Raw genomic sequence first — 27,785 nt, forward strand, 5'->3', positions numbered from 1 at the left:
TGCTTTTTAAAGATCAAAAATTGGTTGAAAATAGTAGTTTATGCAACAAGTTGCAAAAAGAAGATTTTTTCAGCACGAGTCGTACATTTATCCAACGAGGTTCACCGAGTTGGATAAATACGACGAGTGCTGAAAAAATCAAGTTTTGCAACGAGTTCCATACAACATTTTTTGCAATTCCGAAAAACACCCATTGAGTGAAATTGTAAGTCAAATTTTCATGTATTTGTCAATAAATCGTTTAAATCAAAACAATGTTGAAAAGTGTTACTTTTCGAAACAAGTGCTGAAAAGTTCAACTTTTCAGCACCCATTTCAGTGCTGAAAAGTAGAACTTTTCAGCATTTATTTTGAAAAGTGTTGCTATTCGATTCTGTTATTTTTGGTACAGAAATATAGGCTATTTCGTCGTTCAAGAATGACAGGAAAAGAAAGTAGTTTCACGACGGAATTGCAAAAATGGATTTTTGGCGATTTTTCAAATCGAAGCCCATCTAGAGGCGGGGTTAGGTTGTAGAGGATTAACTTGAAAACGGGACACTTTATCAAAATTTCACTATAGTACTTTTTAATTGCAAATTTGACCAAATCGATAAAAAAATCCTTCAAAAGATTCAGACTTTTGAATTTTCATACATAATTTTTGTATGGACAACTGGAAAATTATATGGATAAACTAATGGTGCAAAATTACTCCTTTGGGCATACCGAAAGAATCATAAAAGTTTCAGCCGGATTAAACAAAAAAACTTACTTAATCCACCTATGTGGTTGATGCCTTTCTCACTTTTTACCAACAATGGGTAATATGAGTGGTTTGGACACATATTTCAGCTATTTTTTTGAATCCAGAAAAAACGTACACATATATAACTTAAGTAATCATAACTCGAGACAAGGTTGCCAGATCTTCAATGTTTTGGACTCGTTGGAAAGTTATTTTGATTACCTAACCAACGATGTGTCGGATGGTGGATCCGGACATAGTTTACATAAATTTAAGTGGGATCCGGCTTCAAAAAAAAAAGGGCATAAATATCACTTAAGTGGACATATCTCGAGACAGGCTTGCCAGATCTTCAGTGTTTTGGATTCGTTGGAAAGGTTTTTCGATTACCTAACCAACGTTGGGTCGGATGGTGGATCCGGACATTAATTACATACATTTAAGTGAGATCCGGCTTCCAAAAAGTACAACAATATTACTTAAGTGGCCATATCTCGAGACAGGGTTGCCAGATCTTCAATGTTTTGGACTCGTTGGATTACCTAAGCAACGATGGGTTGGATGATGGATCCAGACATAGTTTTCATGCATATAAGTGAGATCCAGATAAATGTGAAAACACATTTTTATATATAACTTTTGAACTAGTTATCGAAACTTCAAACAATTCAATAGCGATGTATGGGACCCTAAACCAAGTCGAATGCAACAGGTTTGATCAAAATCGGCCCAGCCAGTGCTGAGAAAACTTGGCAAGAATTTTGAACACATACATACATACACACACACACATACACACACACACACATACACACACAGACATTTGTTCAGTTGCCGATTCTGAGTCGATATGTACACATGAATATAGGTCTACGAGCTGTATCTCAAAAGTTCATTTTTCGAGCAGGATTATAGCCTTACCTCAGTGAGTAAGGCAAAATGAAATTGAAAAAAAAGATCGATTTCGTAGAGAACTGCTCAGTTGTGAAAAAAAATTACACTAAAGCTGAATTGCAATGAAAATCAATACAAAATTTTGTATAGTTTTATATCTATGTTCCAAATTACGGAATTTTGAAATATTTAAATTAATTTCTCCAATTTCGAGGCACTGTGGAATTTCGATAAAAAAAGGTTAAAAAGTTTGGCAGTTAATCAATTCGCTTAGAATTGGGTTATTCGATATTTTTTGTATTTTTTTTATCCAGCTGAAACATTTTTGGTGCCTTCGGATATGTTTTAGGGGACATCCAATGGCAACTTTTCAGAAACTATACTTTGCAGGTATATTACATTAGTTTTTGGAATCATATGTAAATTCATTTTTATATAACTTTGTAAAACATTGTTACACTCATAAAAATCATTTTAGTCTGCAAACTGTTGAAATACACGTCTTTTACGCATGTTGCAAAATGGAAGGGGTCATGCCATCCCACCGTCACGAGATATCGAAAAAGGAGCTTGGATTCATCACCAGGGACCAGAATTACCCTTATGACAAAGTTTCACGCAAATCGAAGAGGAATCTGGGCAATTTTTTGCGATTTCATGTGAGTTGGCAGAGAATGACCCTAATTTAGTTTAACTATACAATGTAGACATAGTTGTTAGAACTGCAAGATATTTTTAATATGTTTGTTTGTAAAAACTTTTACCTAAAATTTATATTAAGTCGTACTCAATACTTCAAGATGAGTAATCGGGTACAAACCTTTTTCGTTGTTTATCATGCTTAATTTTTGAACCATTTTCAAATTCTAGAAAACAACCTTTTTTTGACGTCACTGCTTTCTTCTCAAAACATATTGCACTTCCCAGAGGATATTTTTTTGTGGTTTATGTGGGCCTCGTGCGCTGTGGTTAGCGGCTTTGGCTGGCCTTCTATCGGATGGGGAAGTAAAACGTCGGTCCGCTTGCGTAAAAGAGGTTTTGGGTGACTCACCACACATAATCTTCGGACGCTTAGAAATGAGCAGATACTTGCAACAGAGCCCACAAAAGACCCGGGGGTCGTTAAAGTGGATTGCTTTGCTTTTGATTCATTTTTTCCCCCTCTGATTGCAAGCACGTCAGTTTTTTGTCGAACTTTTCGTTAGAATGCTCCACCATTCTTTTCGGCCAGTGCCTTGCGTTGAACTCCACGTTGGACCGCGCATTTTTCTTTCTCTTTGGAAACTTTCATAAAATTCAAAAAAAAAAGAACGCAGAAACATAGCGCTCGTGGTTGGGTTTTCTGGAAGGTTGCAAATACTTTCCTCTTCTTAAAAAGGTATGTTTTTTTGTTGCACTTTATTACAGAAGAATGGCACCAGCTTTTTTTCTCGGGGTCGACTTTCACCTTAAAAAGATTTGAAAAAAATCTCAAAAGATAAAAGATAAGATAAACGGAGACGGGTTAGCAACCCGTAATTTATTAAACATTATCTAAAGGTTCTTTTTGTTCGTCATCGGCGTGATAAATCTCATCATTAATGCTCTGTAAAAACGACGATAAACGTTGATCTTCATCCAAAGCAAAGGTATCAATATCAATTTGTCTGGTGCACGTTTCGCAATTTGATGGTAAGAAAAGTGTCCAAAAGCTTCATTTGCATAAACATCGCGCGCGCGCACACACAAGAGCTGTTATCACCTGGAGAATTTCTGAAGCAGCAAAGCAACAGCTCCAAAAGCTTCCATCATCGTGTCATCATCTTGAGAGCTTTTCTTTCTGCTCTGCTGACTTTTTTATGGGAGCTCGAATCGCGTCTTGGACTTGGAGTAATCCTTTCATCTGACTTTTTTTTTTCTCCATTTAGAACATGTACTTGTTTGTAGTTGGTTTTTACCTTTGGCGATTTCATTTTTTTCTGGTGAAAAACCAACTGATGGTCGTTATTTTTATTTTGGTCGAACGCAACTCTTTGCTAGTGCTTTACTTGAGTATTTTGTGGTGGTTTCTTTTCGAGGGTGAAATTCTGTTCCACTTGAGTTTGAGATTTTGTTTGCGTGGTGCTTTTTTTAACCGGTTTTGTTTTTGACTGTCCCACCTGTAAACCATCAACGGTTTCTGCAATGTCTGGATTCCATGCTAAAGTGATGGAAAATTGCTTTTGTCAAAAGGAAGCATGAACTTTGGGGTCCGCCTGAAACACATGCACATGCAGAAATTTTTTAAAATCGGCCCGATTTTTTGGGCAATAACAAGTAACTGTGCCAATTTTGAGTAAAATCGGTTAAGGTTTAAGGGTCGCTTTTTATCGTTGAAGTTTATATGGGGAAAATCACAAAAATGTATGGGTTTCGCTTCAGGATTTTGGCAGAAGGTGGCGCAGGTCTTGCCCAAAATTGCAAAAGTGTGAGATTCTTATAGAAAATTTGATTCCCTACAACTTTGTGCAAGGGTGCAAGTAGGGTACGTTATCCATTAGTGGACCCCTTTCCTATAGTGGACCCTCTGAAGGGTTTTTAATGAAAAATTCAATGAAATCACAATTTCAAGCGTGTTGTTGTCAACAAATCTTTTATTTGGCATGCTCAGCATCATTTAAAACAATTTTGACTGACATTGAATCGTCCTTTTCACCAAAATAAATGTTTTGAGTTCGACATCTGAAATCAGCCATGGCCACTAGCATTTTCACAACAAAACAGCATTTATATTTTATGATTGAATTAACTATATCCAATCATTTTTTGACTGATTATTTAACTTCAGCAAGTCGAAATAATGTAAGTTTATGGAACTTTCCTAAAATAAAGCGAAGAACTACTCATTTTGGAGCAAAAATTAGGGGGGTCCAATATAGGACAACGAAAATCCAAACTTTTCCAAAAGTGTTAATTAAACCTTCAAAAAATGAAGAAAACTGTGTATTTAAGCAAAAGTTCCTCTTAAACATACAATAAATGCTTGTTGTTATCAACCTAAACGCATATTTTGTTCAATTATGAGTATAAATATAGCTGTTTTCATGTTAAAAGTACCAAAAATGCTGAAGCCGTAAGAATTTAAAATTAATCAAAACTATAGTTAATTGTACTTAACTGAAGTATCATAATTTCAGTTTGAAATGATATTTTATAATAATGAATCAATAACAAAACATTTTTTTAAAATAAACGTGCGTGGTTTTATCAGCAACTGTAAACAAATCTATTGTTTAGTTTCGGTCAACCATTTATGTAATTAATATGGAAAAATTTGCATCAAAATAACTTTGTTTAATTATTTTTATTTTTACAGTAGTTTTTAAAACGTTTTCTCTGATCTTTTTCGGAAATAAATTTGTTTAAATGTCTGTTAGGTGTTTTCGTTGTTTAAAGCCAAATTTGTTAACAAAACATGTTTGCATATGATGAAAAGTGAGCAAAATCCATCTTTTATTCATTATATCTATCATTAGACTTACACCATGCATCAAAACATCAAAAATCGGTTAAATTTGGTATAAAAATAACAGTTTGCCTATAGTGGACCGGGTCCACAATTGAATTATGGACCACTATAGGAAAAGGGGGTCCATAACAGGCAAAAAAACTTTTTTTTTCAAATGGCTATTTTTCTGCTCAAAAACAAATAACTGATGAAACAAATAGTTAAAATTGTTCAAAAGACTTCAAATTTCATTGTTTTGTAAAAAGGGTTACAAAAAAGTGCTTAAAATATTGAAAATTTGTGAAAAATGTGCTTCGGCTCTACTAGGGGGTCCACTAATGGTTAAAATATCCTAGATCCGAGTTGAAATTTTGGCTCATTTTAGCGTTACGTACTTTATGAATGAAGCTTAATGAGCCTATAGGGGAGAGTGTGAAGACTTGATCCTCGGTGACATATGAGCAATTCTCTACCAAAACCGGAAATGGATTTATTTGTATTTTTTTATTTGGCCCAAACTTTGTGGGGGCCTTTCCTATGACCAAATAAACGATTTTGTGTCATTGGTTCACCCATACAAGTCTTCATACAATTTTGGCAGCTGTCCATACAAAAATGGTACGTAAATATTGAAACAGCTGTAACTTCGAGTGAATTTTCTGATAAATTTGGCGTCTTTGGAAAAGTTGTAGGTATTGTAGAGGATTATTGAAAAAAAAAAATAGGTAGGGTAGGGTAGTCATCAATGAGACACTTTTGGTTTTCAACTTTCAACGATTTTTCTAATTTTTTCATCAGCATGTTTTAATGAGCTTTTAGTTGCATTATCATTCTTTTAATGTGTTCTAACATTGACAAAAATATGAGATCGATCCGACATCTACAGCCAGAGTTATTCAACTGTCTCATTGTAGACGCACTTGGCAGGAACAATGAGACAGGTGGGGAACAATGAGACACTCTACGAAAATCAACATTTTTCTAGCAAAACATCATGTTTTTGTATTGTTCCATTGCAGGTGACTTGCCTTGAACATTTTAGAGCAATTTTGCCAACATGAAACTTTTAATAACAAAAGTTACACTAAAAAGTATTTCAATTTTGTAAAATCCATACATTAATACCAAATAACTTTGTATTTTTGGTTTAATGAAGTTTAAACTCTATAAATATGCCAAAAATCACTTTTAATTCATGTTTTGAAAGATTTCCATCGATGTTGAAAAGTTTATTGAAGAAAAATCAAAGTGTCTCATTGTTACCCATGGGCTGAAATGAGTGGGGAACAATGAGACAGCCCTGGATTCTGAGTTTATTCTAAATTTTGGCCAAATCTAATGAAAGGACATTGTAGCCCAACTTAATCCCTATGGAACGTCGAAAGAAATTTGAAGAAATATTAGTTTTGGTGTAAATGGCAGCCTACGAGCGAAAAAGTAATTTTTGTCCATAATTTACTTTTACACCCCAGAATCAAACATTTATGAATAACTTTTCAAGGGAGCGTCCATAACCAAAGCCACTAATATGGCAGACGTGTATCCAGTAGACACACCTTTCCCCCAAATATGAGCCTGATTGGTTGAAACTTCGACTTGTGAGATTTTTTTAAATCTTTTAGGGGACAAAAACCCGCAACTTTTGAGCCATAGAGAAACATGGTCAAAAAATTTGCAACCAAGTTATAAATTTTTGAAAAAAAGTGAAGTTTTTCGATTTTTTAAAATAGTGACCATAATTTTTTTTTTTAAGTTCAGATAATTTGCTATCCCAAGTAACATTTTTTTTCCAGGAGTTCTACAAGAGCTCTTCAAGATAGCTACAGCATAGCAGTTTGGACTGCGGTAAGATAAAACTCTCTTCAAGTACTCTTCCAAACTCCTGAAGAAGTTTTGAAGAGTATTTTATTCTACCGCGGTCCAAACTGCTATGCTGTAGCTATCTTGAAGAGCTCTTGTAGAACTCCTGGAAAAAATGTTACTTGGGATAATATTATCAAAGGGACATTGAATATTGGACCTCTGGTTGCTGAGATACAGCGGCTTAAAGGAAAAGAAACAAGAAAATTGAAGTCTTCTGAGTCTAACCCAAGCAACCCACCATTTCCTAATGTCGATATTTCAGTAGCTAATCGTCCGATTTTCAATGCTTAAACATGAAAAAGTCGTGAATTTTTCCGATCTTTTCAAAAAAAAATAAAAAATAAAAAAATAAAAAAAATTATCAAGACCAGCATTTTAAATGCGCGTTCTATTCAATGTTTGGCATTTAAAAATGTCAGTCTTGATTTAAAAAAAATCAAAATATTTTTTGATCGAATTTCACGTATGTTTTATGTTTAAACATTGAAAATCAGACCATTAGTTGCTGGGTGAGGCTTAGAAAACTTCAATTTTCATGTTTCTTTTCCTTTAAACCACTGTATCTCAGCAACCAGAGGTCCAATCATCAATGTCTCTTTGACAATTTTATAGACAATTTTCTGAACTTTAAAAAAATATTTTTAGAAATGGTCACTCATGGTCACTATTTTTAAAAATCGAAAAACTGCAAATATTTCTCTAAAATCAAACTCTTGGTGGCTATATCTTGAAAACAGAGCCTTTAATCAAGAAATTTGTAAATTACTTTTCGATTGGAATTTTAATTTCATATTTAATTTAACATTAAAAAATTACGTGAAATTTGTTTTTGCATGAAATTTAGATTTTTTTTTAATCTAATTTTTTTAAAAAATCATAACTCGGCTGCATATTTTTTGACCATGTTTCTCTATGGCTCAAAAGTTGCGGGGTTTTTTCCCCTAAAGCATACTAAAAAATCTCGAAAATCAAAAAAATACGTATTTGGGAAATAGAGTTTTTGTGAAATAAAAGTTTGAAAAATTTGCAATTTTTTTCCGTGTACCTATTTATTATCAATAGTTCTCAACAATACCATCAACTTTGCCGAAGAGATCAAATTGATCAGAAAATTCACTCAAAAGTCACAGCTGTTTGAATATTTACGTACCATTTTTGTATGGATAGCTGCCAAAATTGTATGGAGACTTTGTACGGGTGAACCAATGACACGAAATTTTGTAAAGAGTTTCTTCAAAATGTTAAAGTGGAATCAAGCTACCGCTAACATTTTGAAAATGCTGGTTTAAAATATTTTTTTAAAACGCTTGGCATAATTCAAAAAGTTCATCTGATTAGATATCCTTATCAGCCAAACATAGTTGAATGGTATAGCTTTCAATTCATGCAAAAAGTTCAAAGTTTTGTGAGAAAGTGACAGAAATATGTACAATACAAAAAATAGGATCAAGTCTCCCCATTCTCCCCTAATATTCAACTGATCTCGAAAATTATTTATTCGGTGTACAAATAAAAATAAAGCATTGCCTTGGGAATCTAACTTTTAGGGAATTAAGGATTTATAAATTAAATGATTTTTTGAGCAAGTAGTAGAGCAAGTTTTTATTTTATAATCTTATATATTTATTAGTTAAAAAGTTGAAAACTTTAAGTACAAGCCACAGTTTTAACATTTGCATGAAAAAAGTGTTTAAGGCCGTAGCAAATTATTTTTGAGGTTTATGTCACTCGATTCTGACCAAAGCCGGGGGGTGGGTGTAATTAAAATTGAAATTATAATCTATGGTTTCAAAATTTTAATGAAAAAAGTGTTTTAAAATTCATCATACACCTGTCCAGTAGTTTTTCCATCATTAATTTCCAAAATATCTAAGTATAGACGAAAATTTTATTTTTGTTTTGCGAAAAATAACATTTTTGCGGTGCTGTACATGGTAATTTCCCAACAATTCAAAGCATTTTTAAACAAACCCAAACATGCTAACTATGATTATCAATGCAGAAAAATGCATTTTAGATTGTTTTCAGTTGATTAGACTTCTATTTTCATGGAAATTTTAATAGTTTTTAGAAAAAATATATTTTTTTGCCCTCTGATTTTTCAGACCAATATTGAAGAGGGGGGTTGCATAAGCTTTGAAAAATATTTGCAAAAGCTTAAAATTGCATAAGACACCTGTCCACTTGTTTTACAATCATAAGTTTCCAAAATATATTAATAACGACGGAAAAAATGCGAAAAAAAAGATTTTGCAATGCTGCACATTGGAATTTCATAAAAATTCTAAATAGTATTAAACGAGCCTAAACATGCTAATTATGAAAAAATCATTTTAGATTGTTTATTTTCATTAAAATTTTGATTTTTTTTTGCCCCCTGATTTTTCGGCCCAATTTCGACGGAGGGGGCGACGTAAACTTTGAAAAATATTTGCAACGGTCTTAAAACACTAAAACACAACTTTTCAGCATTTTCACGTGGAACCCATCCAGAACTTCTTGTAATGCAAGAAGATAAAAAAAACCCCTCTACTTAAAAGCACCTTCCACCTGACTTTGAACTCTAGCAAGATCTCTGGGAGAGAGATTTTGTCCCAATTTTGAGAGGATTATGTTACCCTCCCCCAAGAGTGTTCAGAAGGTGTTTTTATGATTTGATTGTAGTACACAACTCTCCTGGCCGTAAGGGTAAGAGTGACCTTTGGAGACCACAACAGCGCACGTTTCAAGAGGGTGGTCCTCCAAATGGTATGCAAATATCAACAAGTCTGGAGTTTTGAAAAAGAACGCAATCTTTTACCTTTGAGCTTAAGAAGAACAGTGACTTTTTGGGAAGGGTTCTGAATTACAAACGCTGACCTCTTGTCTAGCTATCTAGGTAGTAAAACGAACGGATTTGAAAATGATTATTCAAGAAAAGCTGTCTTAATCCTTTGAGATTTGCTGTGATACCACTCGAGATGTTTTAATGACTGACACGGTAAGCAACACAGGTCCATTAAAATTATGAGATGCAGCTTCAGAAACCTACCTCTTTCCGTAATCATGTGACGAAAAGCTTCATGCTTCATTCCATTTTTGATAGACGAAAAGGAACCAACGCAAGCTGGCAGACTCCTTGTCTCCGTAGCCTTTTTTATGTTTTCTCTTTCTTTTCAAGAAACAGAGCAAAAACACAAAAATTGAGTCGTCGGCGGCGTCGGCGTCTCCGGTTCACGGAATAGGACACACATTTTTTGGATCCGTTCCAGGAACTTCATTCTTCAACGAAGTCGTTGAAATTTTACCGGAGCATAATTACCTCGGAAAAAAAATAAAACCAGTTCGTGAATTATTAACAACACATAGATCTCTTTCCCCAACTTTTAAGCTCGTTTCTCTAGTTTGTTTCAGTCTCTCTAAGGCATAAAGTGATTAGAAGCGACAGAAATCCTTTCTTACATTGAAAAAGCTGCTGCTACCCCTAGAAGTTCAGAGCTTTGCTAGTAATTTAACTGTTCCAAAACCGTTGGACTCGGAGTTGGCGTCGGTTGAAGGTGGTCTCGAACGGGCAACGACTTTTGGCCCCGGTCGACGACGACGGATGAACTCGGCAGCTTCAAGCTGATGTCGGGAGGCACGTTACAGTAAGCACTTGTGCGGTGCGAGACATGGGAGTAATAACTAATCCAGACGGGATGACAAAACCGAAATATGGACTGAATTTAGATATTTTTGCCTTTCTTACTAAAGAAAGGTATATGTTTTACTTTATGGCTGGACGTCATTTTCATGTTTGTAAACATGACGATTCAGCATGAATTTTAATCCAAAAAATCCCTAAAAAATTACACTGCCTCGATTTTTGACGCTCTATCGATTCATTTTGACAGAACTCGTCTATCTCCAACCCTCGAATTTTGAGAACATAAATTCCGTGGAGATCGAGTGATGTTCGTGTGTGCTAAAATTTTGCCAAATTTTGTGTCGCGTCGTTCTCAGCTCACCCGAATCCGATTTTGATTCTTCTGAATGCAGATGAAAGCTAGTGTGCTGAACCTGGGCGAGTTGCCGCTCAAATTTCTAAATATCCATCTGTTTTCGGATGTGATAAGATTTTCCAACGAATTACACAGTTTTTTTATCGGTCTCAAAAACTGCATTTTTTGAGCTCTTCAACCTACCAAATTTTCATCAAGATTCATAATATGGTTCTGGAGTTAGAGCCGTTTGCCCGAGCAGGGGTAAATAACACGGGAATACCAAATTTTGGTATTACTTGGGCAAATAACAGCGACCAAAATGTGCCCTTGGTTGCCCAGTAATAGATGGTAAAATACCATGAAATCATACCAAAAGCTTGTATGTGGAAGGGCACAACAATACCATACCATGTTATTCCAAAGGTAAAATAAAACCACAAAATAAAATCATTTCAATACCAAGTTGAGGTCTTCTGGATTTTTGAACATTGCTTGAATACCAAAACTTGGTATTGTCATGGTTTTAATTTTAGGTATTCCCGCGCCCTTGGAAAATCATATTTTGGTATTCCTGTGGTCTTCCACAAACATGATATTGGTTTGATTTCATGGTATTTTACCATCTATTACTGGGCAACCAAGAGCACATTTTGGTCGCTGGTATTTGCACAAGTAATACCAAAATTTGCTATTTTCATACCATTTTTAGTGCAGCAGTTGCAGTTAGTGAAAAAAACGGGAATGATCCATATGCAACAGCCAAATCTACTCACCTGATGATTCCATGTTGTTCTTAGTGATATTCTTCACCACACCGAATGCATTTGTCATTGATGAACGGCTGTACTTGAAGTTCTTGAAGCTTCTGAAAAATAACAAGATTGAAAAATAAGTATTATTAAAATGAAACTGGATTGAAATTCACCAAAATTCAATAATCTGTTGATTGACTCGTTTTTCAAAGTATTTGGTTATCCCAACTTAGAAAAATTTCAACGTTTTTGAAAAAAATATTAGTGGGTATATCACAAAAAAAATTTTAAATCAGCTTTAAAATTTTTGGGTTTCAAGTCATTTTAGCGCAAAATTAATTATCTCGTCAAAAATTAAAAAAAAAATCCATAGTTTCAGAGAAAATTGATGAAACCTTTCAATACCAAAATAATACCAAAATGTGGCATTTTTCCACAAAGTCAAGTCATTTCTGTAGGGGGTATATCAAAAATGTTTAAATCAAGTTTGAAATTTCCGGTTTTAAATGAAAGCATTCGCTTTGGGACCTCGTTTTAGCGCAAAATTAATTATTTTGTCAAAATTGGTCAAAATTTTCCCATAGTTTCAGAGGAATTTGATAAAAAACTTTAATACCAAAATAATACCAAAATGTGCCATCCTGACTTAGAAAATTTTCCACAATTTTAAGTCATTTCTGTAGGGGGTATATCAAAAATGTTTAAAATCAAGTTTGAAATTTTCGGTTTTCAATGAAAGCATTCGCTTTGAGACATCATTCTAGCGAAAAATTAATTATTTTGTCAAAATTGGTCAAAATTTTCCCATAGTTTCAGAGGAATTTGATAAAACACCTTAATACCAAAATAATACCAAAATGTGCCATCCTGACTTAGAAAATTTTCCACAATTTCAAGTCATTTCTGTAGGGGGTATATCAAAAATGTTTAAAATCAAGTTTGAAATTTCCGGTTTTAAATGAAAGCATTCGCTTTGGGACCTCGTTTTAGCGCAAAATTAATTATTTTGTCAAAATTGGTCAAAATTTTCCCATAGTTTCAGAGGAATTTGATAAAAAACTTTAATACCAAAATAATACCAAAATATGCCATCCTGACTTAGAAAATTTTCCACAATTTTAAGTCATTTCTGTAGGGGGTATATCAAAAATGTTTAAAATCAAGTTTGAAATTTTCGGTTTTCAATGAAAGCATTCGCTTTGAGACATCATTCTAGCGAAAAATTAATTATTTTGTCAAAATTGGTCAAAATTTTCCCATAGTTTCAGAGGAATTTGATAAAACACCTTAATACCAAAATAATACCAAAATGTGCCATCCTGACTTAGAAAATTTTCCACAATTTCAAGTCATTTCTGTAGGGGGTATATCAAAAATGTTTAAAATCAAGTTTGAAATTTCCGGTTTTAAATGAAAGCATTCGCTTTGGGACCTCGTTTTAGCGCAAAATTAATTATTTTGTCAAAATTGGTCAAAATTTTCCCATAGTTTCAGAGGAATTTGATAAAAAACTTTAATACCAAAATAATACCAAAATGTGCCATCCTGACTTAGAAAATTTTCCACAATTTTAAGTCATTTCTGTAGGGGGTATATCAAAATGTTTAAAATCAAGTTTGAAATTTTCGGTTTTCAATGAAAGCATTCGCTTTGAGACATCATTCTAGCGAAAAATTAATTATTTTGTCAAAATTGGTCAAAATTTTCCCATAGTTTCAGAGGAATTTGATAAAACACCTTAATACCAAAATAATACCAAAATGTGCCATCCTGACTTAGAAAATTTTCCACAATTTCAAGTCATTTCTGTAGGGGGTATATCAAAAATGTTTAAAATCAAGTTTGAAATTTCCGGTTTTAAATGAAAGCGTTCGCTTTGAGACCTCGTTTTAGCGCAAAATTAATTATTTTGTCAAAATTGGTCAAAATTTTCCCATAGTTTCAGAGGAATTTGATAAAACACTTTAATACCAAAATAATACCAAAATGTGCCATCCTGACTTAGAAAATTTTCCACAATTTTAAGTCATTTCTGTAGGGGGTATATCAAAAATGTTTAAAATCAAGTTTGAAATTTTCGGTTTTCAATGAAAGCATTCGCTTTGAGACCTCGTTTTAGCGCAAAATTAATTATTTTGTCAAAATTGGTCAAAATTTTCCCATAGTTTCAGAGGAATTTGATAAAACACTTTAATACCAAAATAATACCAAAATGTGCCATCCTGACTTAGAAAATTTTCCACAATTTTAAGTCATTTCTGTAGGGGGTATATCAAAAATGTTTAAAATCAAGTTTGAAATTTTCGGTTTTCAATGAAAGCATTCGCTTTGAGACATCATTTTAGCGCAAAATTAATTATTTTGTCAAAATTGGTCAAAATTTTCCCATAGTTTCAGAGGAATTTGGTAAAACACTTCAATACCAAAATAATACCAAAATGTGGTGTTCGACCATTGACAAATTCTGCAATTTTGCAATATCAAAACAATACCTTAAATTGGTATGATACCACATTTTGCTCTTGCATAATCCTTAAGACAAATTTTTAAGGGTCCAGGAATATCAAAATTTGGTATTGATACCAGAGAAAGGTATTATTACGCATTTCCCTTGTAATTTACCCATGCTCGGGTGATTAACCTACCATAAGAAAAAAAATCCCTAAAAAAAGGTAAAAACCCACTTGATGACCTTCGCCAACATTTTTCTTTTCTAATTTTATCCGAAATTTCTTCCTACATTCATAGTACAGACCATGAGTGAGCATCTGAAACAAATTTGATATCTATCGGCAATCCCGATCAATTTTTAGAACGATTTACTTTTTGCCTTTCTTTCTAAAGAATGGTATAGGTTTTAATTTATGGCTGGACGTCATTTTCATGTTCGTAAACATGACGGTTCAGCATGAATATTTATCGGAAAAATCGCTAGAAAATCACAAAAGTCAAGTTGAGCTTCGAATACTGGCGCAAGAATGCTGGCGCATATAGTTTATGGCTCGAGATATACTCGTTTGTAGTTGCTTGTCTACCGATGTTTCCTACAAAATATAAGATATCTTAGCCTTACGGTTTCTTTTGCCCTGTCCGTTTTTGTATAACTGTCCAATGTTTATGCAAAAACTTTTGTGACTTAGGACATTCATCCGGCTATAAACAATTTGTTTCCCGTGTGCTCCTAAAATCGCCTTTAAGTAGGCTTCATTTAATTTTATTTAACAGGGTTCATTGGATTCCAATAGGAGCTTTCTAAGCTTTTCATCGTTTATATCGTTTTGAAAATCCTTAAAAACGATAGAGCACTGATCACTTCACTGCTGCTTGCTTTCGTGCGTACACGGAGGTGAAGTAATGTATTTAAATTTAAATGATTATTTATGCAATCCATCTGTCAAAATCGAAAAGTTTAATGCATACTAACATATCTGAATTTTTCAGGTACAATATACAGTCATCCCACATATTCGGAACACCCACAACTTCGGAACACTTTTGTGGTAATTTGTCAATAGGATGCAAAATGCAACTTTTCTGTCGTCCCTGCTATTTTTAGGACCTTTATTTGGACATTCTCTTGCTATTTCACTTGTAAAAATAGTACTTTTTGAACAAAAAACCTCATTTCAAGACTCTTTTATCCAGGGCAGCAAAACACTGCCTCCAATTTGCCTGCCCAAGTTACATTTTTAAACCAACTAGCCACCACCATGTTTTATTGAGGTTTTATTGTAGCATCTTGAATGCTAAATAGTTTTATTTAGGCATTCACCGCAACCAACAAGCAAGAGCTAATTAATAGGTTCTAACAGGGTTTTATGCCTCGGACATAAAACCGGGTGGAAATAAAAGCCGACTGGCTTTCAATAAGGTTTTATGAAAGTTTTTATAGAGGCTTGAAAACCAGATGGCAATGCCATGCCAAACGGTTTTATCGCATGCTTTGTCAAAACCTAGGGTGTTGTAGCTGTCAAGTGTCATTAGGCATGTAAAAAGCTCACTTAAGAGCGAGTTTTTCACCAATGTGTAACAGGTCGTATCGAGGTGCTCCGATTTGGATGAAACTTTCAGCGTTTGTTTGTTTATACATGAGATGAACTCATGCCAAATATGAGCCCTCTACGACAAAGGGAAGTGGGGTAAAACGGGCATTGAAGTTTGAGGTTCAAAAAACCTAAAAAATCTTAAAATTGCTCGCATTTCCGTAAAACTTCATCAATTTCAATTCTCTTTGATGCATTCGAAAGATCTTTTGAAGCACTTCAAAATGTGCCATAGACATCCAGGATTGGTTCGACTTTTTCCCTTAGCTTTTGCAAATTACTGTCAAAAATGGATTTTTTTAAAACCTTAATATCTTTTTGCAACAGCCTCCAACACCCATACTCCCGTAGGTCTAAAGATAGGTAATTACATGGACTATAAGCCTATGGTGTTAACTTTTTGGCCAATCGCAGTTTTTCTCATAGTTTTTCGATTTTTCTAGAACAAACATTTTACAACGTTAGTTTTTGCCCTAGGGCCTCTAAATTGCCATTTAGAATGAATTAAAATATTTTTTAACAATTTGTTGGATTAGGGGTAAAACAGGTTTTCGCCTACTTGATACAGCATTTGACGTATTGATCATAGGGTAAATAAGATCTATTTCTTTTTTCAAAAATGTTTTATTTATTTATTTTTTAAATCAAATTTACAACTCCAATACTACTAACTTACGTGAAATTGTCCGAGGATTCCGAATATGACAAAATTGAGACCAAAAAGTGCCGCTATGGCGGCCTACAGGGCAAAAACTAACGTTGTAAAATGTTTGTTCTAGAAAAATCGAAAAACTATGAGAAAAACTGCGATTGGCCAAAAAGTTAACACCATAGGCTTATAGTCCATGTTATTACCTATCTTTAGACCTATGGGAGTATGGTTGTTGGAGGCTGTTGCAAAAAGATATTAAGGTTTAAAAAAAATCCATTTTTGACAGTAATTTGCAAAAGCTAAGAGAAAAAGTCGAACCAATCCTGGATGTCTATGGCACATTTTGAAGTGCTTCAAAAGACATTTTGAATGCATCAAAGAGAATTGGAATTGATGAAGTTTTACTGAAATGCGAGCAATTTTAAGATTTTTTAGGTTTTTTGGACCTCAAACTTCAAAGCCCGTTTTACCCCACTTCCCTTTGTCGTAGAGGGCTCATATTTGGCATGAGTTCATCTCATGTATAGACAAACAAACGCTGAAAGTTTCATCCAAATCGGAGCACCTCGATACGACCTCTAGAACAAACCGAGCAATATTTACAAATACTGCCTCTTAAAACCATAAGCTCCTAAAAGAGCATTTATCGCGGCCAAATAGCAGTGCATAAATATGGCGCTAAACGCGTGCTCTGATTGAATATGATTGACCGCCATCTTGATTGAAAAAATAGAAAACTGAAAAATTTGATTTAAATTTGATGAAAACACACATTTATGCTGAATTTCTGGTATGATTAATATATCGATAGATGTTTAAAAATAATTTGAACATTTTTTTCAAAGAATTGCAATAAAATATTTTTTAACATTAAACACTATGATTAAAAAAAATTGAATTTTGATGAAGCGAGTTGAATTTTTTGGCTCTATATCCCTTACATTTATCAATAAAATTTCAACCTCAGCTAAATTTGAGCCATCAATAGCGAGAAATAAGCTTTCAAATTATTTGGATTACCTCTTATATCTTTTATTTATCATGGCCATTTTCGACAACCATCACCATAATTTCATTTGGCAAGACAAAGACTTATTTTTGCCGAAATAAAACCTATTTGGCATAAGACGTTTGAAGACGTATGAAATGTCATTTTTCCATAACTCCTATCAAGGTTTTAACAAAGGTTTAATCAAGGCTTTGAGGATGTTGTTAGGATTCAATTGTAAAGCCTTGAACTCCTATGTAGGTTTTATAAATAGGCCGTAACAACCTTTTGCGTAGGTCCTTTTGGGTTTTAAGTGGGGTTTATCAAGGTTCTGGGGAGTTTGTTACGACTAAGGGGTTTTAATGTTGGTTTTGGCTGATAATAGCGGTTGTGACAGCTTTGGTAAAACCTAAAATGTTACTTGGGTGTTCCATAATTGTGGGATGTTATTGTGCCTCCCACAATTGTGGAACACCTGAATTTAATTGATATTTTCTCAAAAAAAGTTATCAGACCATATTTAAAACATCACTAAACTTGAGTTTTATTGGTTTCAGAGTGTGAAGTAATTTTTTTGTAAAAACTATGTACTCCTGGAGAGAAAAAAAAACTTTGTTTACATCGTAAGAAAAAAGTGTTCCGAATTTGTGGATTTCAAGGATCAATGTTTTTCTTTAAAAACTTGATATAAAACGTAAAAATGTACAGCAAGTCTAAACATCAAACGGAAGATCACAAGAAAAGCTTTCACATGAAGGAAAATGCAAATCATTATGTTCAATTATCGAATTTCTATGATTTGTTGAACGTTGGCAGATCTGTAAGCTGTCCCGAATATGAGGGATGACTGTACCAAATTTTTAGTTTTTGCTTTTTGGGTGATACCCCTAACTCAAAAAACACAAAAACTGGAAATTTGGTTTATTGGACCTTTTCAAAAAAAAAGACTCCTGATATGTTTATAAAACCTTTTCAAAACAAACTCTAGAAATAAAAATTTCGATTTTGATTGAAATTCGCTCAAATAACATCTAAAATAGAAAAAAAAACCGATTTTATCCCACCAGGGGTGAGATAGAGCCATTCTTACTAAAGAACATAACTTCTTTCAATTCATAACATCGACTTTGTTTATTTATAACGTCAGCACAAAAGAAAGTGACATGATCTTATGATGAAAGCAAGGTATTATTAATGATCTGTTTTCCAAATGATATTGAAAACGCAATTTTCAGCAAAAGAATATTTTTTTTAATCGTACATAATCTTAATCAAACAAGCATTTATGACAAACGCGAGCATAGCAAGCTTCCCATGCGCCAGTGGTTTTCTAGTTTTGGGCCCATAAACCGAACAAAGCAGGCGCAAAGCAAACCCGAGGTACAAGTGAACCGCGTGTGCCGCACGGTGCAGGGAAGCTTGCCATTCAGCATGTACGAAAGTGATAGAGTCAGAGATAGCTATTTTTACAACCACACCACTACACACTCATTCGCATTACCTCAGGTAGATAGGCATTGGCGTCGCGAGCATTGAAAATTTTGAAAACGATATAAACGATGAAAAGCTTAGAAAGCTCCTATTGGAATCCAATGAAACCTGTTAAATAAACTAACGAAATCACGACAAAATGAAGCCTACTTAAAGGTGATTTTAGGAGCACACGGGAAGCAAATTGTTTGTAGTCGGATGAATGTCCTATGTCACAAAAGTTTTTGAATAAACATTAAACAGTTATGCAAAAACGGAGAGAGCAAAAGAAACCGAAAAACTACGATATCTTACATGTTGAAGGAAACATCGGTAGACAAGCTACTACAAACGAGTATATCTCAAGCCACAACGTATATGCGCCAGCATTCTCGCGCCAGTATTCGAAGCTCATGGCGACGAAGCGTCGAAAATCGATGCAGTGTGATTTTTTAGCGTTTTTTCCGATTATAATTCATGCTGAATCGTCTTATTTACGAACATGAAAATTGTACAGTTCTTACCGCGGACCAGCTGGGGAGGACGCAAGCGGACGACGTTGTTCGGATCGGCGGAGACGTTCGTTTTCCGGCACACGCACGTGCTCACCGTGAAGACGGTCTTCGGGGGGTTTTCAACCCCAGTTTCACCCTTTTCGGGCCAAAAAATCCAACACACGCGGCGTTTACGATAAACTACACTTTATTGCGCAAAACACGTTTTATTGGGGCAAACCACTAATTTTATTTGGTGTCGAACGACACTGATCGAGGATCGCGTAGATGTTCTTGCGCGCGTGGTCGGTACACTACTAAAACTGCTCTGGTATTCTCGCGATATCACGGGTCAAGCTAAAGGTAGTGTGCGTGGCAACTGACCGATCGCCATCGATCGTGCCTTTTATCAGTAGGTACAATAGAAAGATAAGAAAGCGCACTTGTTAAAGGGAGACGACCTATATCACAAACGTGATCCACAATCCAGGGGTTCTAATTCTAATTAATATCTTAAGCCTAAACATGCCGGCCGCCTTGAAAGGCCACGCTTTTCAAACCTAAACCTATACACAAATTTCATACGGCACTGTTATCATTTTGTTTGGTTTCTAGTATCTAAGTGTGAGTGTTCTATAAAAAGATTTGTTTGTTATCACTGTGCGAGCTCTACACAATGCCTAAGGCTTTTCTTCTCTTGTTCTTTTGCACCGATCTTGAGGCAAGGCCTGCTGCGATGCAACCCACCAAGGTTGTTACGAGTGCTGCGACTGCTACAGTACTGCGACGGTACTTCTACGGTTGATTCTGCTTGCTGAACTGGTTCTAGGTGTTGTTGGTGTCTTCTACGATGCTCTGCTACGCTCGAGTGCACTGGCCGATGCACTGGAGTTCTACGTCGATGCACACGCCAGCAGCGCTGGGTGCCAGGTGGTGTCGATGGTGACGATTGCTGCGGATGAGAAACCCGCTTTTTACCACGAAATTAAGTAAATGGAAACAACTTACCTGGAGCGGAGGCCGTGGAGGCCTCCGCAGCCGCCTCCAGCAACGTTGACGACGACTGGTACGCCGCTGATGTGCTGTCCAAAGGTTCTACTGCGCTGATACTGCGATGACCGGGGACGTCCGGGTGATCAATCCTTCCGTTTGTTGGTCGAGTACAGAATCAGCTGGCCAAGCAACGCGTCCACTGCCGGGCTGAGTGTTCTGGGTTGTATTGCTGCTTGATTTTGAGGCGATTTAGGGCTTATCATTTGCGTTTGTTACCATGCACCGAAACCAGAGATAAAACATGCTTGACGATACGAGATTAGGGCAACCATAACCAATTCGATTGATGTGGAAAGCTTGGACTTGGGGTTGGGCGAGTTTGTTCAAAATTGGTTCACCGTATCACGGGCGTGATCGGGTTGGACATCAAAAAGGTTGCAAATTGTGTGGGTGGACCCTACATAGAGTGACCGATAAGGTAGCGCCGGCTGTCATGACTTGCGCTCCGCACAGCCACAACTAGTGGGAATTACCACTCCGACACGCTTGTACCCAACGAAACGTGGCCGATAAGGTAGCGCCGACCGTCATGACTTGCGCGCCGCACAGTCACGTTCGTGGGATTTACCACTTCTAGTTCTCGTCAGCTGCTTCGTCGATGTTGTCCTGAATCGGCAGGACACAGATCTTGGAGATGCTTCTATCGAATTTGCCATCCTGGGTGCGGACGGTTACTACTCGAATGTTGTCGTCCGAGCCCTTGTAGACTGCTACTACGCGTGCTAACTTCCACTTGAGCGGGGGCAAATTGTCCTCCTTGAGTGGGACCATGGTTCCGATCTTGATGTTATCCCGCTGTTTCGTCCATCTGGTTCAGTTCTGCAGGTTCGACAGGTACTCAGTTTTCCACTTTCTCCAAATCTGCTGTACAAACGCTTGAGTTCTCTGCCACAGCGCTAGACGATTCTCTGGTATCTCTTGAAGATCGGGCTCTGGAACAGCAGCGAGCGGCCGTCCAGTCAAAAAGTGTCCGGGCGTTAAAGCGTCGAAATCGTCCGGATCGTTACTCAGCGGAGTTAATGGACGCGAGTTGAGAATTGCTGCTATTTGCTGGACTACGGTGTGCAACTCGTCGTACGTCAACGTTCTGCTGCCTATCGTTTTGCGGAAATGTGCCTTGAATGATTTTACCGCCGCCTCCCACAACCCACCAAAGTTGGGGGAGCGGGGCGGAATGAACTTGAATTCTATCCCATCTTCCTCTGCGGTGCGTACTATTGTGTGCTGTGCAAGCTGATCGAGCAACTGTTGAAGTAGCTTCTGCAGTTCTCGATTTGCTCCTACAAAGTTGGTAGCGTTGTCACACATGACAAGCTGTGATTTTCCTCGGATGGCCACGAAACGCTTGAACGCGGCCAGGAACGCCTGGGTTGACAAATCTGCTACTACTTCCATGTGAACCGCCTTCGTGACCAAACAGACAAAAATTGCCACAAAGCACTTGACCGGTACACTGCGCCGAATTGGGTATCGGATGTAGAACGGTCCGCAAAAGTCTACTCCGACCTTCTGAAAAGCTGCTGCAGGACAGACGCGTACCGACGGCAAGTCAGCCATGAGCTGCTCGTGCACACGTGGCTTGGCCTTGAAGCAGTCTACGCACCGATGGATCGTCTGGCGAGCCAGACTTCGAATGTTTGTTGGCCAATACTTCCCTCGTACTGCGGCGATCAGCAGCTGCTGACCGGCGTGATATAGCATCCAATGGTAGTACGACATCACGATCTTGGTGAATGGGTGCTGATGATGCAGGATGATCGGGTGCTTGCGACTTTCAGGAACTGGTGCGTTCATCAGCCGGCCGCCGACGCGCATTACTCCATCTATCAGCCGAGGGTTGAGCGCAAGCAGCTTCGACGAGGGTTGAATCGGCTTCTTCTTGGTCAAATCCGCTATTTCTTCGGGAAAACCTTCTGTTTGGGCCACCCGAATCAAAAACGTCAATGCTTCTCGTAGCTCCACGTGCGACAATTCTCCAGTTCTCCGGCAATCTCGATTTGTATGTCTGGCGTTATGCGCAAAGCGTCGAACCCACGCGACCAGACGGATGAGCTCGTGGTAGTTGGAACGCAGAGAAAAGAGTTCGTTCGGTGGACGAGCTCGAGCGGGCAACGAAACTGTAGATCTCTCCTCCTTCAAAGCGAGTTCTGATTCTGGTGCGCGATTGCCGAGCTTTGGCCACTGTTCTTGTTCCAAAAGTAGATATTGCAGACGACCGTACCATTCTGGCTTGTACAGCAACTCGGCCGGGGTACAACCACGTGAAATGATATCAGCGGGATTGTCTACTCCGGCGATGTGAGACCACACGCCGTCTACGGTGACATGTTGGATCTCCGAGACCCTGTTAGCGACAAACGGTTTCCAGCGGGACGGAAGTGAAGCTAACCAACATAGCACTATCATCGAGTCCGTCCAGAAAAATGCTTGAATTTCCTGCTGAATGCTACGACGGACCAGGTCATAGAGATGACAGAGCAGTAGTGCTGCTGATAGTTCGAGTAGAGTGATGTCACGCTTCTTCTTCTTTCGAGCTAGGTCTTCAAGAGGCGCAACTCTGGACTTCGACGTGATCAAGTGCAGCGTGATCAGTCCGTCGACCTGAACTGCTCGCAGGTACAGACAAGCTCCGTAAGCTTGTTGTGAAGCATCACAGAAACCGTGAAACTGTACGCTTGCCAAGCATCCACCTAAACCAATCCAACGAGGAATACGGAGTGTATCCAACGCCATCAGATTCCGACGATATTCCAACCAGTAGTTTCGATGGTCCTCTGCCAGGGTTTGATCCCAACCGTACTTCTCCTGCCAAAGCTTCTGGATGAATATTTTAGCCTGCACGACAACAGGTCCGATGAGTCCAACTGGATCAAAAATGCTCGCGGTGTCCGAGAGAACCACCTTCTTGGTGATTGGCGATTCCGATTTCCACTTCGGTGCCTTGAATCTGAAGCTGTCCGTGCTGGGCTCCCAAATCAATCCTAGAGTTTTGACGAACGACGAAGATGAATCCAACTCCAAGATGTTCCGTTCATCCCTAAGCTCTGGCGGAATGGTTTCCAAAATCTCTGAACTGTTCGAAGTCCACTTTCGTAGGGTAAAACCCACCGTGTCCAGAAGATCCACAAGTTCCTCGACGAGCGCTATTCCATTGTCGATGGTTGCTGCTCCCGACAGAAGATCATCAACATAAAAATCTCTCCCAACGACTTTCGCCGCCAAGGGATGGCTTTCTTGTCCGATTACGGATAGCTGCTGGAGACATTTGGTGGCCAAGTAAGGCGCCGACGCAGTGCCATAGGTTACTGTGGTCAACTGGTAGGCCTTGGCTGGATCGCTAGGGTTGTCACGCCTCTAGGCACTAACCAGGTTACACAGCAGAGTGGCCACAAGAATCGACTTCGCGGGAGGGAAAAGTAAAAAGACGGTTCACTCCGATTGCAGGACACGTGTTTATTTGACGGGAGAAAAGTTGCAATTGAGAGTTGTAAACAACACAAGAACATTAAAATCGGTTGACACTTTTTGTTTTTTTTTTTCACTGCTGACAGTTTAGTGTGTAGCGCATCATGACGCCATCACTTCTACACTCCTCCTCGCTAGACAACTCAACTGTTCTTTCTTCTACTAATTCAATGCGTTTGTTTAACATTCAAAGATTAAGCTTGTACAACTTGCCAAATTTCTGTCCAATGATCAAAACCTTGTCATCTTTCATGACATAGCACTCGCTTGCCTTAAAGATAACGTCAAAACCTTTCATCGAGATTGCACTTACTGAAACGAGATTTGCCTTCAACCCTGGCACGTACGACACATTCTTCAGCTTTACAGCAGTCGACTTACGGTTTCCATCCAAAACACAAAGCTTTGCCGACCCTACCATGGACGATTTCAGCACTTTTCCATCGGGAAGCTTCACATTCGTAGTCGTTACCGCTCCACGTTGATCCAGGGATTCGATTCTGCCGGTCATGTGCACCGAAGCGCCAGAATCCAAATACCAGTCCTGTTCACTCTCCTCCTGAATCGCAGCCAGGCAAAGATCATCATCGACGCTGACTCGTGCTGATAAAGCGCTGCTTTGTTTGCCACCAGCCTTGGAACATTCTCCACGAACTCGTTTTACCGCATCACAATCACGAACCAGATGATTTTCACTTCCGCATGCGTAACACGTCCGCTTGACATCGTTACTTCTCGGGTAGGGTTGGATCTTTCGTGCCATCATGGCCTTGTCGTCCACGTTCGTCTTGCTCTGCCTGCGTCCGTACTCTTCCAGTAGCTTAGTTTTCACGAAGTTCACCGTAAACACCTCCATTCGCCCTTGGATCGATGAGACCGTACTTTCGTAGGACTCCGGCAGTCCGGCAAGCATGAACGCCGCCTTGATGTCTTCATCAATACGAGCTCCAGCGTTCTCCAGCTTTTCGAAAAGCTCCTCCATCTCGGTAAGAAATATTCTCATGTCTCCTCCTTCGTCCAGCTGCAGTTTGGACAGCTTCTTGATCAAGGCCACTTTTCCAACGGAAGAATCCTGGGTGTAGTTCTTCTTCAGCATCCCCCACGCCTCTTGGGCCGTCTTCGCGTCCTTGATGATTCGCATCTGGGGATCTTCCATGAGGTAACCGATCGTTTGTAGCGTTAAATCATCCTTTTCAATCCATTCCGCAGATCGCTCTTTCAAAGCCGGAACTTCCCCCGCGACATAGCGCCACAAACCTTCCCGGGTCAGCACCTGCCTGGCCCGCTGTTTCCATGATTCGTAGTTGTCGTACGTGAGCCGCTTGACGTTCATTTTTCCCAAATCCATACCGCACCGCACCGATTCCAACCACACCTTCGTTCGCCAACCGTGGCTTTCGCTTTTCCAACTTCTTGCTCCCGCACCGTGTTGATTTCACAGTTCCCTACTCTGGGCCCATAACCTCTAGGCACTAACCAGGTTACACAGCAGAGTGGCCACAAGAATCGACTTCGCGGGAGGGAAAAGTAAAAAGACGGTTCACTCCGATTGCAGGACACGTGTTTATTTGACGGGAGAAAAGTTGCAATTGAGAGTTGTAAACAACACAAGAACATTAAAATCGGTTGACACTTTTTGTTTTTTTTTTTCACTGCTGACAGTTTAGTGTGTAGCGCATCATGACGCCATCACTTCTACAACGCCACCAAATCCGTTGAAGAGGTTGATCTGCTTCGTCCATCGGCACCATACGATACATTTTCGCTACATCCGCAACCAGCGCGTACTTCCAGCAACGGAACCGTAGAATGATCGGCAACAGATCGTCCTGGACGACTGGTCCAACCATCAGTCCGTCGTTCAGCGAAACACCCGTAATTGTGCGGCAAGAGGCGTCAAAGACGACTCTGAGTTTTGTTGTTGTGCTCTCCGGTCTTAATACGGCGTGGTGAGGTAGAAAGTACGTGCGCTGAGCAGTATCATCCTCTGGCACTTCCACCATGTGTCCCATGGCTAGATATTCCTGAATGAACTCGGTGTACAGTGTTTTTAGCGTGCTGTTCACTGCGAACCGACGTTCCATGCCTTCCAACCGTTTCAGGGCGATGTCCTTGGAGTCTCCTAATCTTTCCATCACGTAATCCTTCTTCGGCAGCTGAACTACAAATCTGCCTTCTGCATCTCGAACTGTTGTTTTCGCAAAAATCTCCTCGCACATCGACTCCTCTACGGAGTGTGCGCTCCGGGTGTTGCAAGACTCCAACTCCCAAAATCTGCTGACTAGCTCTCGTAGGTCGACGTTGTGACAGGAATACGCAAGCATTTTCGGAATGTTGCTGTAGCTGCTGGGAATCCTGCCGGAAACTACCCAACCTAGCACGGTATGCTGAAGTGTGGGTCCTTCGTCTGAGAGCTTCAATCTTCCATCTGCCAGTAGATCGTAGTAGAACTCTGCGCCTAAGATGATGTCAATCGGACCAGGCTTGTAAAACTCGGGGTCCGCGAGCATGAGATCATCTGGAATGTTCAGCTGTTGCACGTTGATCTTCTCAGTTGGAAGTCTAGACGTGAGCTTCGGCAGCACGTGCAGCTGAATGTTCTCCGAGTACGGCGAGATACGCAGAGATCGCGGGAAAACTGTTGCTTCTACCACCTTCGTTGACTGTACCACCGAACCTCCGATGCCTGCGACAGACAGGCAGCTGGCAGCTTCGACCAGCTTCAACTTTTGGGCAAGGTTCGTCGTGATGAAACAGTATTCCGAGCAAGAGTCCAGCAGGGCTCTCGCGTATTGAGTGTTTCCGTAGCGATCAGTAAGACGCACTACGGCCGTTGAGAGCAGAACTTGGCGGTATGGTTGTTCGGTTGTAGTTGATAATGCAATTGCGTTCGAGGGGGAGGGGCGACCTGTGGTGTTAGGTGGTTGTGTTTGCGAATTTGTGCTTGACATGGAAAGTGATTGTGATGGTCGGTTGTTCTGAGTGGGTTGGTTGTGTTGGGTTTGGCCAGTTGGCTGTGTCTGTGTGTTGTTCTGTGTTCGATTCTGTGAGGGTGGGACGGAGGAACCGTTATGCTGCACCGCTGATGCTGCTCGACCATTTATTGATCCGATGTGCAGCATAGTATGATGCTTTTGCCTACAATGCCTGCAGCTCCCACTGGTACAGTTCCGAATCAGATGCAACGGCGACAAACAGTTTAAGCACAGCCCGTTTCGCTTGACTGCTTCGTAACGTTCTTGGACAGTCATTTGCTGTAACTTCTGGCACCTAAAAGCTGAATGGGGATACTCCTTACAGAACGGACACCTACGCTGTTGTTGCTGATGTTGTTGCTTCGCCTGCACAAACGCGTGACCTGTTGTAAACTTCTGCTTCTTCACCTCAGGGTTGTTGGATTTGACCGCCTGGAGAATCGAGCACTGGCTTCTTAAGAACTCGACCAAATCCGTGTATTTGGGCACCTCTTTGGACTTGTGATGATTTTCCCAGTGACGGATAGTGGCAGGATCTAATCTGGAACACACCATGTGCACCAAAACGGTACTCCACTGTGCAGTGTTCTCCCCGATTTTGTCCAGCATTTGAAGGTTTCGGTCAAACTCGCTGATGAGGTGATTCAACGCATTGTAACTCTCCTTTTTCATCGGTTCTAAAGCAACCAACGCGTCAAGATGAGCCTTCACGATGAGCTTTTTGTGCTCGTATTTTTTCTGCAGCAAATCCCACGCAATAGAGTAGTTTTCGGAGGACATCTTGACCGTCTCAATCTCCAGCAAACAGCGAAGAACGAAGATAGCTAAATTTGTCCATTTCTGTGAGCTGATCGTTGTTGTGAATCAAACTCAGGAACATGTCACGAAATGTGACCCATTCGCAAAGTTCACCTCCGAAGCTGGGCAGCTTAATTTCTGGTAGCTTCACGTGAGACAGTGCGTTGGTGTGCTGCTGTACGG

At 38.9% G+C, this 27,785-nt stretch overlaps 1 protein-coding gene across 1 annotated transcript; it reads right to left on the reverse strand.

The window, feature by feature from the left end:
* Positions 1-21,177: 21,177 nt before the first annotated feature.
* LOC6051048 lies at positions 21,178-27,584 on the reverse strand. Its single transcript, XM_038262045.1, has 3 exons — positions 26,972-27,584; positions 25,534-26,737; positions 21,178-23,716 (listed from the first exon to the last, which is right to left on the reverse strand). Exons 1-3 carry the CDS (start codon positions 27,582-27,584, stop codon positions 21,178-21,180), a joined length of 4,356 nt encoding a protein of 1,451 aa, XP_038117973.1.
* Between the last annotated feature and the right edge of the window lie 201 nt (positions 27,585-27,785).

The sequence above is a fragment of the Culex quinquefasciatus genome, chromosome 1 (assembly GCF_015732765.1).
Source record: "Culex quinquefasciatus strain JHB chromosome 1, VPISU_Cqui_1.0_pri_paternal, whole genome shotgun sequence".
Lineage (NCBI taxonomy): Eukaryota > Metazoa > Arthropoda > Insecta > Diptera > Culicidae > Culex > Culex quinquefasciatus.

Coding starts and splice junctions, on each gene's coding strand:
- LOC6051048 (XM_038262045.1), bottom strand. CDS start 27,584: ATGTCCTCCGAAAACTACTCTATTGCGTGGGATTTGCTGCAGAAAAAA. Junction 26,738..26,971: donor CAGTGGGAGCTGCAGGCATT/GTAGGCAAAAGC, acceptor CTAACACCACAG/GTCGCCCCTCCCCCTCGAAC. Junction 23,717..25,533: donor CCTCTTCAACGGATTTGGTG/GCGTTGTAGAAG, acceptor TAGTGCCTAGAG/GCGTGACAACCCTAGCGATC.